General features: G+C 32.2%; 1 protein-coding gene across 1 annotated transcript in view; it reads right to left on the bottom strand.

The window, feature by feature from the left end:
* The window catches only part of LOC139528806 (uncharacterized), a 53,160-nt gene extending 39,968 nt beyond the window's left edge, over positions 1-13,192 (bottom strand). The window contains exons 1-12 of the mRNA XM_071325011.1: positions 13,020-13,192; positions 12,577-12,722; positions 11,750-12,082; positions 10,896-11,035; positions 9,680-9,750; positions 8,756-8,922; positions 8,429-8,592; positions 6,294-6,459; positions 4,315-4,919; positions 3,558-3,811; positions 1,910-2,113; positions 644-847 (exon numbers count right to left, since the gene is read on the bottom strand). Coding sequence (XP_071181112.1) covers positions 644-847; positions 1,910-2,113; positions 3,558-3,811; positions 4,315-4,919; positions 6,294-6,459; positions 8,429-8,592; positions 8,756-8,922; positions 9,680-9,750; positions 10,896-11,035; positions 11,750-12,082; positions 12,577-12,722; positions 13,020-13,179 — 2,614 coding nt within the window. The 5' untranslated portion in view covers positions 13,180-13,192. The remainder of the gene's footprint in view (positions 1-643; positions 848-1,909; positions 2,114-3,557; positions 3,812-4,314; positions 4,920-6,293; positions 6,460-8,428; positions 8,593-8,755; positions 8,923-9,679; positions 9,751-10,895; positions 11,036-11,749; positions 12,083-12,576; positions 12,723-13,019) is intronic.
* Between the last annotated feature and the right edge of the window lie 159 nt (positions 13,193-13,351).

The raw sequence follows: 13,351 nt of genomic DNA, 5'->3' as shown, positions 1-13,351 counted from the left end.
TTTTTTGTTCATTATTTTGTAATTAATCAGGCCGTTTTTTCTCATTACAGTTGAATTGAATTTGTCTTTTTGGGGCTTTTTATAGCTGATTATGCATTATGGGTCTACTCATTGTTGAAAGCGGTACATGGCCCTATAATTGTTAATTTCTGTGTCATTTAGTCTGATGGAGTGTTGTCTCATTGGTAATCATACCACATTTTTACTTGGATCTTTTTGTGCCTCCTACTGATCATATGAGTAAAGTTGATTACACCTGATTTTTACAGTTTTTCTTATGTTTTACTTTTACACCATGTCTCAGGTTAGAGAAGGGTTGAGCATTCACAAGTATGTCTATCCCGCCACATTCTTCATGTGCCTATCGCAAGTCAGGAGCCTCTAGTTCAGTGGTTGTCGTTATCCCTTGACTATTATATTTGTTTTTTTTATAAATCAGGCCACTAGTTTCCTAGTTTTGGATAATTTCATATTTTTTTTTATTATAGTGACTATACTGTATGGGTTTTTGTTAATGTTGAAGGGTTACCATTATATTGAGCTTTATTCCAATTATTACAGGAAAATCAAGGATTATGTTTATATACATTATTCTCTCTTTTCAGACATATTGTATTTAAACATTTCTTTCTCAATAACTTACTATTGTAACACACTTTGTTGTGGCTATCTATGGGTAAATCTCTCAGGAGTTCTACATCTTCAAAGCATGAGTAATGAGTTGTAGAACATACTGCTCCAGATAATGTAACATTTACTCTGTTCTGTGACGAGTCAATTCTAATATCAAACACTAACTCTCTGTCCTTTGTCTTAGGTAAATCTACTACCATGATCTGTTTCTGAGCTGTAAATAAAACGATTTAATGTTGAAGAAAAATTTAAGAATTAGGAGATAACTGTCAAATTACCAATTGATGCCGTCAGAGCTTAACATACAATATCGTGATCTCAATTATAATGAAACTTGCAGAAAACAAAGTTAAAACATGTATTTAAAATCTGTCATATGTTGTCTGCACTTGCGCGTACATTCCATAGCATCAATGGTCCCATTGAAAATTAGTGACGTTATCCAATCCAGATGAACGTTAGAAACGTTGTTGCATTAGAATTCTTATTTGATGGAACGACAGGATAATAACTGCTGATCTTTATTTGGTTAGTTAGTTGAATTCTTGGCCTACTTGGCTTTATACTTTGCATTAGTATTTGCCTCCTTTTTCTAATTTTATGGCAGAGCTTCCTATTGACCTCCAGTTACTCTTTTAGCTTTTCCGTTGTAGGGTTTTCTTGACCTGTATCAACATCTCATTAGTCACTTAACAGTTGTTAATCAATTTTATTGTAAATGGCCATTTCTGTTTTATATACATAGGAGAATAAAATACAATTACAGACTGCTAGGGATAATGAAAACTTAATATCTTAAGTATAACACTGAATTCTGGTAAATAATTAGCACAAACCAGTAGCTATAGGCATGTACACTAAATTTCAGATATGTTTGCTAAACTTATAATAATTGCAATTATGCATAATTCTTTGAAGGGTTTAACAACAGGTTATTTAAATAGGACTTAAAACAGTCCCCACCTAACTCAGGAACCTGATATTCAGTTGTTTTTGTTTATTGATGAGGTTCATAAATATTTTTGTTGTTTTTTTAAAATAAATTAGATTGTTGATTTTTCTATTTAAATTGTTTAACATTTGTCATTTTGGGGCCCTTTATAGCTTGCTGTTGGGTATAAGTCAAAGCCAAGGCTCCTTGTCAAAGACCATACAATTGATTACTTTTAACACATAATGACTTGGATGTAGAGATGTCTCATTGGCACTCATACCACATCTTCTTATTTCTATGAAAAGATTTTTTTTATAGATCTAATAATTGTTTTCCACTTACAAGTGAGTGTAAAGTTTATCATTTGATCCTTTATGGTAATGTGAAGCTGATTAGAACAGCTGTCAAGTCTTATGTCCACCTTGACAAAAGCCCTCTTAAATCCATCCCTGAAAACCATTCCACATGTAATACCATGGCAATCTTCATGAGCTTCACAATAATGGCCATACCCTGCTATTATGGCCTTTTCAAAACTTCCACATTCTGGAAAAAATACAGATATGATTTGTTTTATTTATACGTATTTGCAAAAACTGCTATATAGAAAAATTTCAGGTCACATTTGGAATCAATCAAATTTGCAAATTTTCATTTTCTAGTAGATTTATATATATTGTTTTGGGGCTAGAGTTGTATCCCTTTAATATGGAAGAATCAGCATTCTTTTTGTTTTGGGCCAATATACTTTTTTTAGGTGGAACATAACACAACATGGAGATATCTCTGTTAAAAGTGGCTATATATCTAACTCATGTTTATTGCTAAGGAAATTATTAAGCTTCTTAATGATCAAAATTAGTGTTTGTCAACTGCTATTTATATATCCAATAAAATTTTCTGAAAAAGTGTGTGGTTCAAGTTTTTTGATTTTTTTTTACATTTTTGTCAAAGGGTCAAAGTAAATATCTTTTCAAACTTTTATTAAAATTAAACAAGCCAAATTAATTTTCATTCATTGGTTCCACATGAAGACTTCTAGAAACAGTTAAAGTGAGAAAGAACAAGTGAAACTGCGAGCTACTGCTCACTGATGATACCCCCGCCGCAAGTGGATAATATTAATAGTGTAAAAATATGCAAGTGTTCGGTAAACAGGAAGTTGTCGAGTGATGAATCTGAAAACGCATCACATGGTATAGCTGACTTTTAAAATCCTGAAACCAAATTTCAGAAATCCTTGTATTGTAGTTCCTGAGAAAAATGTGACGAAAATTTTTAACTTGGTTATCATGTGTAAAATCATACAAGTGTTCGGTAAACAGGAAGTAGTCGAGTGATGAATCTGAAAACGCATCACACGGTATAGCTGTCTTATATTAATCCTGAAACAAAATTTTAGAAATCCTTGTATTGTAGTTCCTGAGAAAAATGTGACGAAAATTTTCAACTTGGCTATCATGTGTAAAATCATACAAGTGTTCGGTAAACAGGTAGTTGTCGAGTGATGAATCTGAAAACGCATCACACGGTATAGCTGACTTATATAAATCCTGAAACCAAATTTCAGAAATCCTTGTATTGTAGTTCCTGAGAAAAATGTGACGAAAATTTTCAACTTGGCTAGTGTTCGGTAAACAGGAAGTTGTCAAGTGATGAATCTGAAAACGCATCACACGGTATGGCTGACATATATAAATGTTGAATATCCAAATACCAAATACCAAATTACAGAAAGGGTGGATGTGTAGTTCCTGAGAAATATGTGACGAAAGTTTCATGGGACGGACTGACGGACGGAAAGACAGAGGTAAAACAGTATACCCCCCCCTTTTTTAAAGCGGGGGTATAATAAATATGCATATCCACAATTATTTTCAAATGTTCAGTATAATATATAATAAGGATGTGGTAGGATTGCTAATAAGACAACAATCCACAAGAGACATGTTAACAAGTCTTCCACTATTTTCAATGTAAAATTACAAACCCTCCACAGCCATTCCTAGTAACTTGTCAATCATAGAAAATCTGTCTCCTGTCACTGTAGTATGAGCTTTCTTCAGTTTACGTCTGATCTGTTGTAATGGCATCCCATCAGGATACATTAATGGTTCTGTTCGTAGTTTGTGTGCCACTTCTTTAACTATAACATCTAACTGATGTATCAATGGAGATCCAGCTAACAGGTGCTTAAGTTCTGTCAGGGGCTTGTCATTAATATCAAATTTAGGCAGAAATGACCTATAAATAAAATACTAGGTTATCTAAGTTCCACAATTTACAACAAAAGACGATATTTATCTCATCTCCTTTTGAGGTAATAATTTAAGTTTATATTTGAGATTGACACATGGTAAAGTCTAAAAATGTTGAACTTGAAATTTTTCAATTTGACCTTGAAATAAAGTATTTTGAAATCACATACTACTCTCTATAATTCTTTCACATGTGCCTGTTTACATTTTTAGTATCTATACCATTTCATGCCAGTACAGAAGTACAGAAATTAACCTCATTGAAAAGTTAAAAATCTATCTTACATTTTAAATTGTTTTTTATAACAGGAAAACTAATAATTTGCTTATATTTTGTTTCAAAAACAAGAAATGATTACATGGTTTTTGTTTTCACAAATGATATGTGTTTTATAGATATAAGAAGATTTGGTATGAGTGCCAATGAGACATGCAACTTGCCATCCAAGTCACAATTTGTAAAAGTAAACCATTATAGGTCATACTTACTTAGCTGCTTTGGACAACATATTCTTGTATTTATCAAACTTTCCAGTCATATTGTGAAACTTCTCCTTGAAATGTTGCATCCAAATAGGATGCTCTGGTTGGTTCTCCACAGATCTTCCATGACGATGGCCTCCAAATGGTGACTTAGATTTACTTCCATCGTCATGACGATCAATCTCGTCTTTGTCGTCTTCGGGTTCTCCCGTCATGTCCCCTTCCTCTGCATTCATACCAATGTAATAATAGGAGAAACCATTACACGTTGACTTATGACCAGGCCTTGGGAATCTTTTTTTCAGATATGGAGCTGGATCAATATAAGAATAACCATCAGCTGGTACATCCGATATAGTTTCAGTGTTGTTTAGTCTTTTCCTCATTGATACAAACAGGAAGTTGTCTTCACAGTCAGACAATTTTTTGGACACTCCAATCTGCCTTCCAGCCTTTTTGAAAATTCCTTTCTTATCTTCGTCAATTCTGGTGTCCAGTTCAAAGCCACTGACCACTACTTCATACATAATTAGATCTGCTCTAGTTGGTCGTACTAATACCTCTGTGTCACTCACTCTATAGACAGTACCATGGAATGGAGCTACAACTTTCTGTAGTATAAAAATAAACATTTTGTCGAATTGAAAGATATAAAAGCAGTATAAATATAACTTGTATACATTTTCTATGAATATATGAGCTGCGTAGGATTGAAATCAACGGTATGCAAATGAATATCAATACTTTTCTTATCCTATTATGGGTTGAAAAAATCTCTATGCAAAGCTTGTAACTTTTTGAAATTTAGTTTTTACAAAAGCTCTACAAAACAGACGAACATTCCTTTCTCATTTCGTATTTGAATCAAACTCAATCAGAATCTTATACATGTACATGTATATATTCACTTGCTTAAGGTGGTACCAAACACCTTGAATAAAACTAATTTGGCTCTTTTAGTTTTCATAAAAGGAGTAGGTCCGGTAAGGGCCGATTTTGGTTCATTTCAGGTTCATCTAACGAAAGGTTTTAACTCTTTTTAATCACTTAAGTGTCTATTTCAATTGATTTGATTAGTTTTTGTGAAAGATTTTAACTGATTTAGTCATTAAAAATGCTCCGATTCAAGCTTAAAATATGTAATATCTATCAAATATGCAAAAAAACGTCACTTTTCAGATGGTTTTTGTCAAAAATGAAAGTGGCCGCATCCGTGTTCATCCTCAACCTTTATATATGTTATGTATTATCATCAAATACAACTTACATTTTAATATTATGAATGACTACGAATGCGGCCACTTTCATTTCAGACAGAAACCGTGTAAAATTTATCTAAAATGCTAAAATTGTGAAGATTTCAGTAATTTGGCATGACTTATTGATGCTAGTACCCGATATATGTACATTGTATTGTCAACAACAGCCTATATTTATGTAGCAGAAGCATTCTACTTTCCAATAATAGCTAAAAGATTACTATTTCACAATTTCGTAAAATTGCTATATTTTGAGGCCAAAAAGGGGTCTTACTGGACCTAATCCTTTGACAAAAAAAATTATTTTGACCCTTTGATAAAATATAAAAAAAATCACAGTAATTTATCAGAAAAAATTGGTTGGATTTAAAGCGGTTTGACAAACCCTATCTTTGATCATTGAGAAGCTTAATATTTCCTTGACAATACAACATGATTAAAACATTTACAGAGTTATCTCCCTGTAGTGTTAGGTAACATCGATTTCTATCCGACTTAGCTCATAAAACATCCAAAAGACTTGCACTGAAAAGTTTTAAATTTCTAAAAATGTGTATAAACTTAATTTAGTCTTTAGAGTTATTTACAACTGTATTAAGTTAACAGATATTTAAAACTTTATAAAGAAATTCCTGAGCTTGACACTTCAAATTTTTAAACATCTATGACATTTTTGTGCACATTTAAATATATCATGATGTTGTAATTTTAATATTTATAACATACCTGATAATTTTTTTTGAAAGCTAGTTCTACACCAAATCTTCCTTTGTTATCTCTGTGATACTCTCCACATCCACAACTTGACTCGCATGAAGCAGGAATTCTGGGAAATTTACGATGAAACTTTGACCCAAATAGCTTCTGCATATAATACTTCCCTTTATGAATTCTGCAGTTAAAAGAACGTGTGAATTATCAATGTTTAACTTTACAATGGAACTATCAAACATTCAATAATATAATATAAAGATAATCTATGATAAGGCTAAAATTATAAATCTTCAAAATAATATACACATTCTCATTAGATATTATATTTAAGTCTGTCAGTATTCAGTATTTATGTTTGAATTAGGGCCTAAACTTCTTAAATTTAGTTTAAAACTGCAAAAACTTCAAATATAGCCTTTTTTTGAGATCTTGTCACTAATATTAAGAAACGAGCAACAGTCTCAACAAAAAATAAATTTTTCCATAAGATGTATTTTACAAATTAATCATTGTACGATACTGGACACAAATTTTCAGAATTTCAATTATTAATGCTCTTCAACTTCATTATATTTGATTTGGCTTTGCAACTATCTTATTTGAGTGACCCTTATTAGTTTTATGTAGACAAAACGCTTGTGTTGTATCAAATCATTAGCCTGATGTCTTTAATGAGTTTCTTCAGATAAGCTGCTGCTTATATCTAATTATAAATTCATCTCCTCTATCAGAAAACTAAAAGGCTCTTAAGAGCCTGTGTCGCTCAACTTGGTCTATGTGCATATTAAACTAAGGACACAGATGGATTCATGACAAAATTGTGTTTTGGTGATGGTGATGTTTTTGTAGATCTTACATTACTGAACATTCTTGCTGCTTACAATTTTTTCTATCTATAATTAACTTGGCCCTTTAGTTACAGAGGAAAATATTTTGTACAAATTTACAAAAATTTACCAAATTAATGAAAATTGTTAAAAATTGACTATAAAGGGCAATAACTCCTTAAGAGGTCAGCTGACCATTTTGGTCATGGAGACTTATTTGTAGATCTTACTTTGCTGAACATTATATTGCTGTTTACATTTATCTCTATCTATAATAGTATTCAAGATAATAACCAATAATGGCAAAATTTCTTTAAAAATTACCAATTGGGGAGCAGCAACCCAACAACCAGTTGTCCAATTCATCTGAAAATTTCAGGGCAGATAGATATTGACTTGATAAACAATTTGAACCACTGTCAGATTTTCTCTAAATGCTTTGGTTTCAGAGTTATAAGCCAAAATCTACATTTTACCACTATGTTCTATTTTTAGCCATGGCGTCCATCTTGGTTGGTTGGCTGGGTCACCACACACATTTTTTAAACTAAATACCCTAATAATGATTGTGGCTAATTGTGGTTAAATTTGGCCCAGTAGTTTCAGACGAGAAGATTTTAGTAAAAGGTTACAAAAATTTATGAAAAATTGGTAAAATTACTATAAAGGGCAATAACTCCTCAAGGGGTCAACTGACCATTTTGGTCATGTTGACTTATTTGTAGATCTTACTTTGTTGAACATTATTGCTGTTTACAGTTCATCTCTATCTATAATAATATTCAAGATAATAACCAAAAACGGCAACATTTCCTGAAAATTACCAATTCAGGGGCAGCAACCCAACAACCAGTTGTCCAATGCATCTGAAAATTGAAGGGCAGATAGATCTTAACCTGAGAAACAATTTTACCCCTGTCAGATTTGCTCTAAATGCTTTGGTTTCAGAGTTATAAGCCAAAATCTACATTTTACCCCATTGTTCTATTTTTAGCCATGGTGGCCATCTTGGTTGGTTGGCTGGGTTAACTAGATACCCCAATGATGATTGTGGCCAAGTTTGGTTAAATTTGGCCCAGTAGTGTGAGAGGAGAAGATTTTTGTAAAAGTTAACGACGACGGACGGCGACGGACGACGATGACGGACGCCAAGTGATGAGAAAAGCTCACTTGGCCCTTTGGGCCAGGTGAGCTAAAAAGGAGATTCAATATACATGTATACAAGAGTGAAACTAAATATAAAATCCAACAACAAAAGGGGTATAGGCCCTCTACAAAGCTACCTAAAGTTGTTAGGAAATATACAGAACTTTTACTTACACATCCCGTAGAAATGTATATGCATGTTTTATTTTCTTGAACATGTCCATGAGATGAGAGATCTTTTCCCAGAACGGTTTAGCTATGTTGATTACACCTGATAGAGTGGAATTAATTTCTTCAACAACTCCTTTGATTGTCTCGTGAATAAAGCTCTTGGATCCCTGAAAATATACATTTCAATAGTTATTTCCCCTTGAAAAGATGTTAAGAAAATATTCAAAGCATTGCAAACTCAATATCAATTGTATAGTGATCATATGACAATCAGCAATGAGAAAAAGTAAATTAGCTAGAATTGTGAATCACGGTAATAAAAACACTTACACTGCCATTAAACCCATCAGTAATAACATCTGGAGACAGACTTGAACCAGCTGATGGATTATGGTATATATCATGGATTTCATCTTGCGCCATTCTCAGTACAACATTCAAGTCATCTAGGATACCTTTAACTTCTTCTCCTGGATGGAACCAATATGGGGTTTGTCCTGTAAAAATATGTCATGTACAATTTGATTAGATAAAATTAAAATGCCTTTTGATAAATAAACAAGAATGTGTCCCAAGTACACGGATGCCCCACTTGCACTATTATTTTCTATGTTAAATGGATCGTGAAATTGGGGTAAAACCTCTTATTTGGCATTACAATTAGAAAGATCATATCATAGGGAACATGTGTGCTAAGTTTCAAGTTGATTGGACTTCAACTTCATCAAAAACTACTTTGACCAAAAACTTTAACCTGAATCAGAACGAACGAACGAACGAACAGACGGAAGAATGGACACACAGACCAGAAAACATAATGCCCATAAATGGGGTATAAAAACAAGATAGGTTCTGTGTCAATAATGGAATACAAACAGTTGACCATCCAATGAAACTGTGTTCACTACTTTTTTTAGAAGGATTTGTGGTACTCTTAACTCTAGTTTTCTTTTCAATGTTTTATGTAATATCTTCCCCTTTATCAATAATGTCTGTCCTCAAACTCATGATTTTAAAGTGTCTCGATAGATCTCTAGTGGCTCACTTCATATATACTTACTCTATCTGTCGTAGAGTTTTTACTTATTTAGACATATTAAGTATACTTATTTTATATATACATATATATCTAGATACATCTTAATGACAAAAATGTCCAACTGGCTCTTTTAGTCAAATAACCTATACAGGCAAAATACAGCATTTTATAGTATATATTTTGTTCAAAGCAAAGTTATTATAACTCAATCATACCTTTAGCAAAGAAACAGGAACCCATTATAGTATTCTTGGCTTCAATAAAGGTTGCAACAGCTAATTTAAACCTGAAAATTAATACATATTCAATTCCACATAAAACTGCAAATTTAGGAGAGTTAATTTGGAATTTATGCAACAAAACTTAATTTCATTGTTTTTTAAAATGTTCCATGTCAATAAATATCATCCTATTAAATACTAGCTTGCACTTCTATCATATCTGTTCATCCAAAAATACATTTTTTTCAGGGAGTGCTATCATTTTATTTTATGTTTATTCTATGAGGTAAAACATTTTACTTCTATTTGATTCAAGGTTCCTAAACTGAGGCAACTAACACCTTGACAGTGTAGTACTGATGCTTGCACTTCATTACAGACTATTGTGGATTCAGTATTATTCATGGATTTTGTGGGTTCATGGAAACCACAAATTTTAATGTTTAATGAATGGCAAAGGAGTATGTTCGAAAAAGTCCCAAAATGGCCCCCTTTTTTAGTGTAAATTTAAAATTCGTATTTATCAACCAATATCACGGTAAATTATAGCTAATTTACATTGACTAGCTAGGATATAACCCATTTTGTTGAAAATTTTACGTTTCTGCGTTTCATTATGACGTCACAAGTTGTACTCATATTGATTTACAAAAAAATCAACGAAAATGGTAGAATTTCCATAGATTATTGGACAGGAAACATAGAGCGCATACGTCGACAACAAAGATCTTTTAAAATAATGTTTGTGAAGACATTTCACATGTCTTATTTGAATATTAAGCTTGTCGACGCCTGCGCTCTATGTTTCCTGGTCCTTTATCTGGTTGAAATCTAGCTGATTTTGTCACATTTCACCAAAATCCCTTATCTTGACCTTTTTTGGATGTAAAAATCAACGTGTTCGAATTAAACTTTGACAAAAACAGTTCTGTTTAACTTTCTAACATGTCTTTAGGGCAACTTTAAACATGTATTACCTTGTAACTATGAACTTTATAATTGGGGCCATATATGGCCCTTACCGAACTTACTCCTTTGTTGTATGATTAATTGCTGACTTTTGGAAAACCACGAAATCAAATATCCATGAAAATTGGTACCCAAGAAAATAAATGAATCCACCATATATGCACATTGCCACTTTTATAATATGTCTGTATAGAATACTAGAGAAGAACCCCTCATAATACTGTATTCATTGTGTACTTACTTGAGAAGTGCCATTTCAATGCCATTAAATGATTGCACAGGATTTTCCCAGAATTTCCAGCTGTCTTTAATTAAGATAAATCCTTCTCCCATCTCATGGGCCACAAATGGTAGAGTTACTGTCATTGCATCTGCTATACTCTATAATATACAATATTCCATAACATAACTACATTTAAACAAATAAAACCAGATATCTTTAATCAAAATAAATCCTTCTCTCATATAACTGTCATTACATCTGCTATACTCTATAATACACAATATGCATTGTATACTACTACATTGAAACAAACAATACTTTAAACTATCTTTACAACGGTTTTATTATAACAATATTAGGTTAAAAGTAGCCCTGAAAACCATATTTGCTGTTCCTCACCTACAAATAAAATATTTGAATAATTTTTGTTTTGATTATCTCCCCTTGACTATATGATGACATGACATTACAATACATTACATTTATGGTTTTAACATTTCAATGTCCAGAATTAGATTCTGATTACTGTAAATTCAGAAATTATTACAATATTTTTATAATTGCGAAAAATGTGACAGGGTTATAACTGCAATGATTTAAACTTGCATTTTCTCAATATCGCAAAAATTGAAATCGCAGTTTAGTCTAAAATGACAAAATTGCAATAATAAAAGCATGCAATTTCTGAATTAACAATAATCAACTTTATATATTTTATAACAAGATTTGTTTTTTTTCTAAATAAGGAGAGACTTTTTGGAACCTGAAATAACTTTTAAATTTATCTACACTTCATAAATATTCAACTTCAATTTTATTTTACTCAACATTCCTCAACGGCTGACAGACATGTTGTTAAACAGTTCACTTACATGGTAAAATCCTAACACATCAGACTTTACATCGGTGATGAAGTTCGTTACTCTGTTAATCACTTTCTTGAATCTGTCAATTAACGGATAGCCATCATAATCAATCAGTTTATTATATGCTGCGACTACTGACTCAACTATTTTGTGAATTATATTTGGAAGATTTTTAAATATTTGTATGATTTCCTTGACAAGTTGAACAAATGTCATATCTTTCACCATCTCAATAAGCTCCTTTATAACATTAACAGCTTCTACGATAGGATCTATAATCTTGTGGAAAAGTCTGTCAAAGGCTGAAGCTATGTTCTGGATGTCATCAAAACCAAAGTCCTAAAAAAAGAAATTACCCAGTAACACATGTACTATAAATGTATTGTATTGATTGATTGATTACTACATGATTCATTAATTTTTGTTGAATGCCATTTTCTGTCTGTACGAGGCAACAACAATACTTAAAGAAATTCAAATATGACAGGGGCCTTGTGACCAACTACTGTTTTGCTAGCTTGTTAACACTGAGGTTGTGAGTTAGAATCTTGCACATTGCAGTTGCCCTGTTCTCCAATCTATATCGACAATGATTATAAGTTTTCCTACCAAAAGTCAGTGGTTCTCTAAGGGGACTCAGGTTGCCTCCATATAAAAAAATGATCGTCATGAGATAGTCTATAGTTTAATAAAGCCTCCCCCCCCCAAAAAAAAAGACACAACCAAAAAAAAGGTACCCTTGAAGATAAGCAACTTTTATCCTAGTAGAAAATTGATAAACATTAAAATATATGAATCTACAGTCAGTTTTTCAGTTCTAAAAAACTCTTTACCTTCAAAATATTGAGATTGTATTGGACTTTTTTCTTGTAACAAAGAGACACTCTAAATATGTCAAACTTCATGCCAATGAGACCAACATTTACTTCAGCAAAAGCCAAGTTATCTACTTTCAATTCAAACTTTCCTTTGAATGGCTCTGAAAAAGAAGAAAATATTTTCCTAAAGTAGAATATATTTGTTTTTTTCGTTGCCTAGATGAAATTGAACATATCAAAGTAAAATATTGACCATGAAGATGAATAAAAAAAAAATTAAATAACTAATCATCATACATCATTCTTCAAAATTTTAATAGATGAGAAAAATATAGGACGCATAATTATTTGGTTTCCCAGATCATCATTTCAATGTTGAAAATCCAACATTCAACTACTCCACTTGGAGAAATATTGTCACCTACTTTCAATTGCAGTAGAATCTATATGTACCATACCTAGATGTAAGTCTACAAAGTTTTCCTCTCTGAATCCAAAGGATGCTCCTAACTTCTTACTGCCAACTGTCTTACTCCAGTCAAACTTTGGCATGCCAAGATGGAAACTTAATGCCTTCAGAATGTCTGCTAGAGTTCCTCGTCTTACTCTTGTGATCATTGGGTATGTGTACTTTTGTCTGTAATGAAAAGATCAATAACGAGTGAAACTGTGAGCAGTAACTTACTGTCAGATGATACCTCAGTCCACCCAGGAAGTTATTAAAAGTGATGAATCTGAAAAAGCATCATGCAGTATATCTGAATTATATTTAGTCTGAAACCAAACGAAA

The sequence above is a fragment of the Mytilus edulis genome, chromosome 6 (genome assembly GCF_963676685.1).
Source record: "Mytilus edulis chromosome 6, xbMytEdul2.2, whole genome shotgun sequence".
NCBI lineage: Eukaryota > Metazoa > Mollusca > Bivalvia > Mytilida > Mytilidae > Mytilus > Mytilus edulis.
Note: the sequence above shows the minus strand (reverse complement) of the source record. Positions and strands in the feature narration are given on the sequence as shown.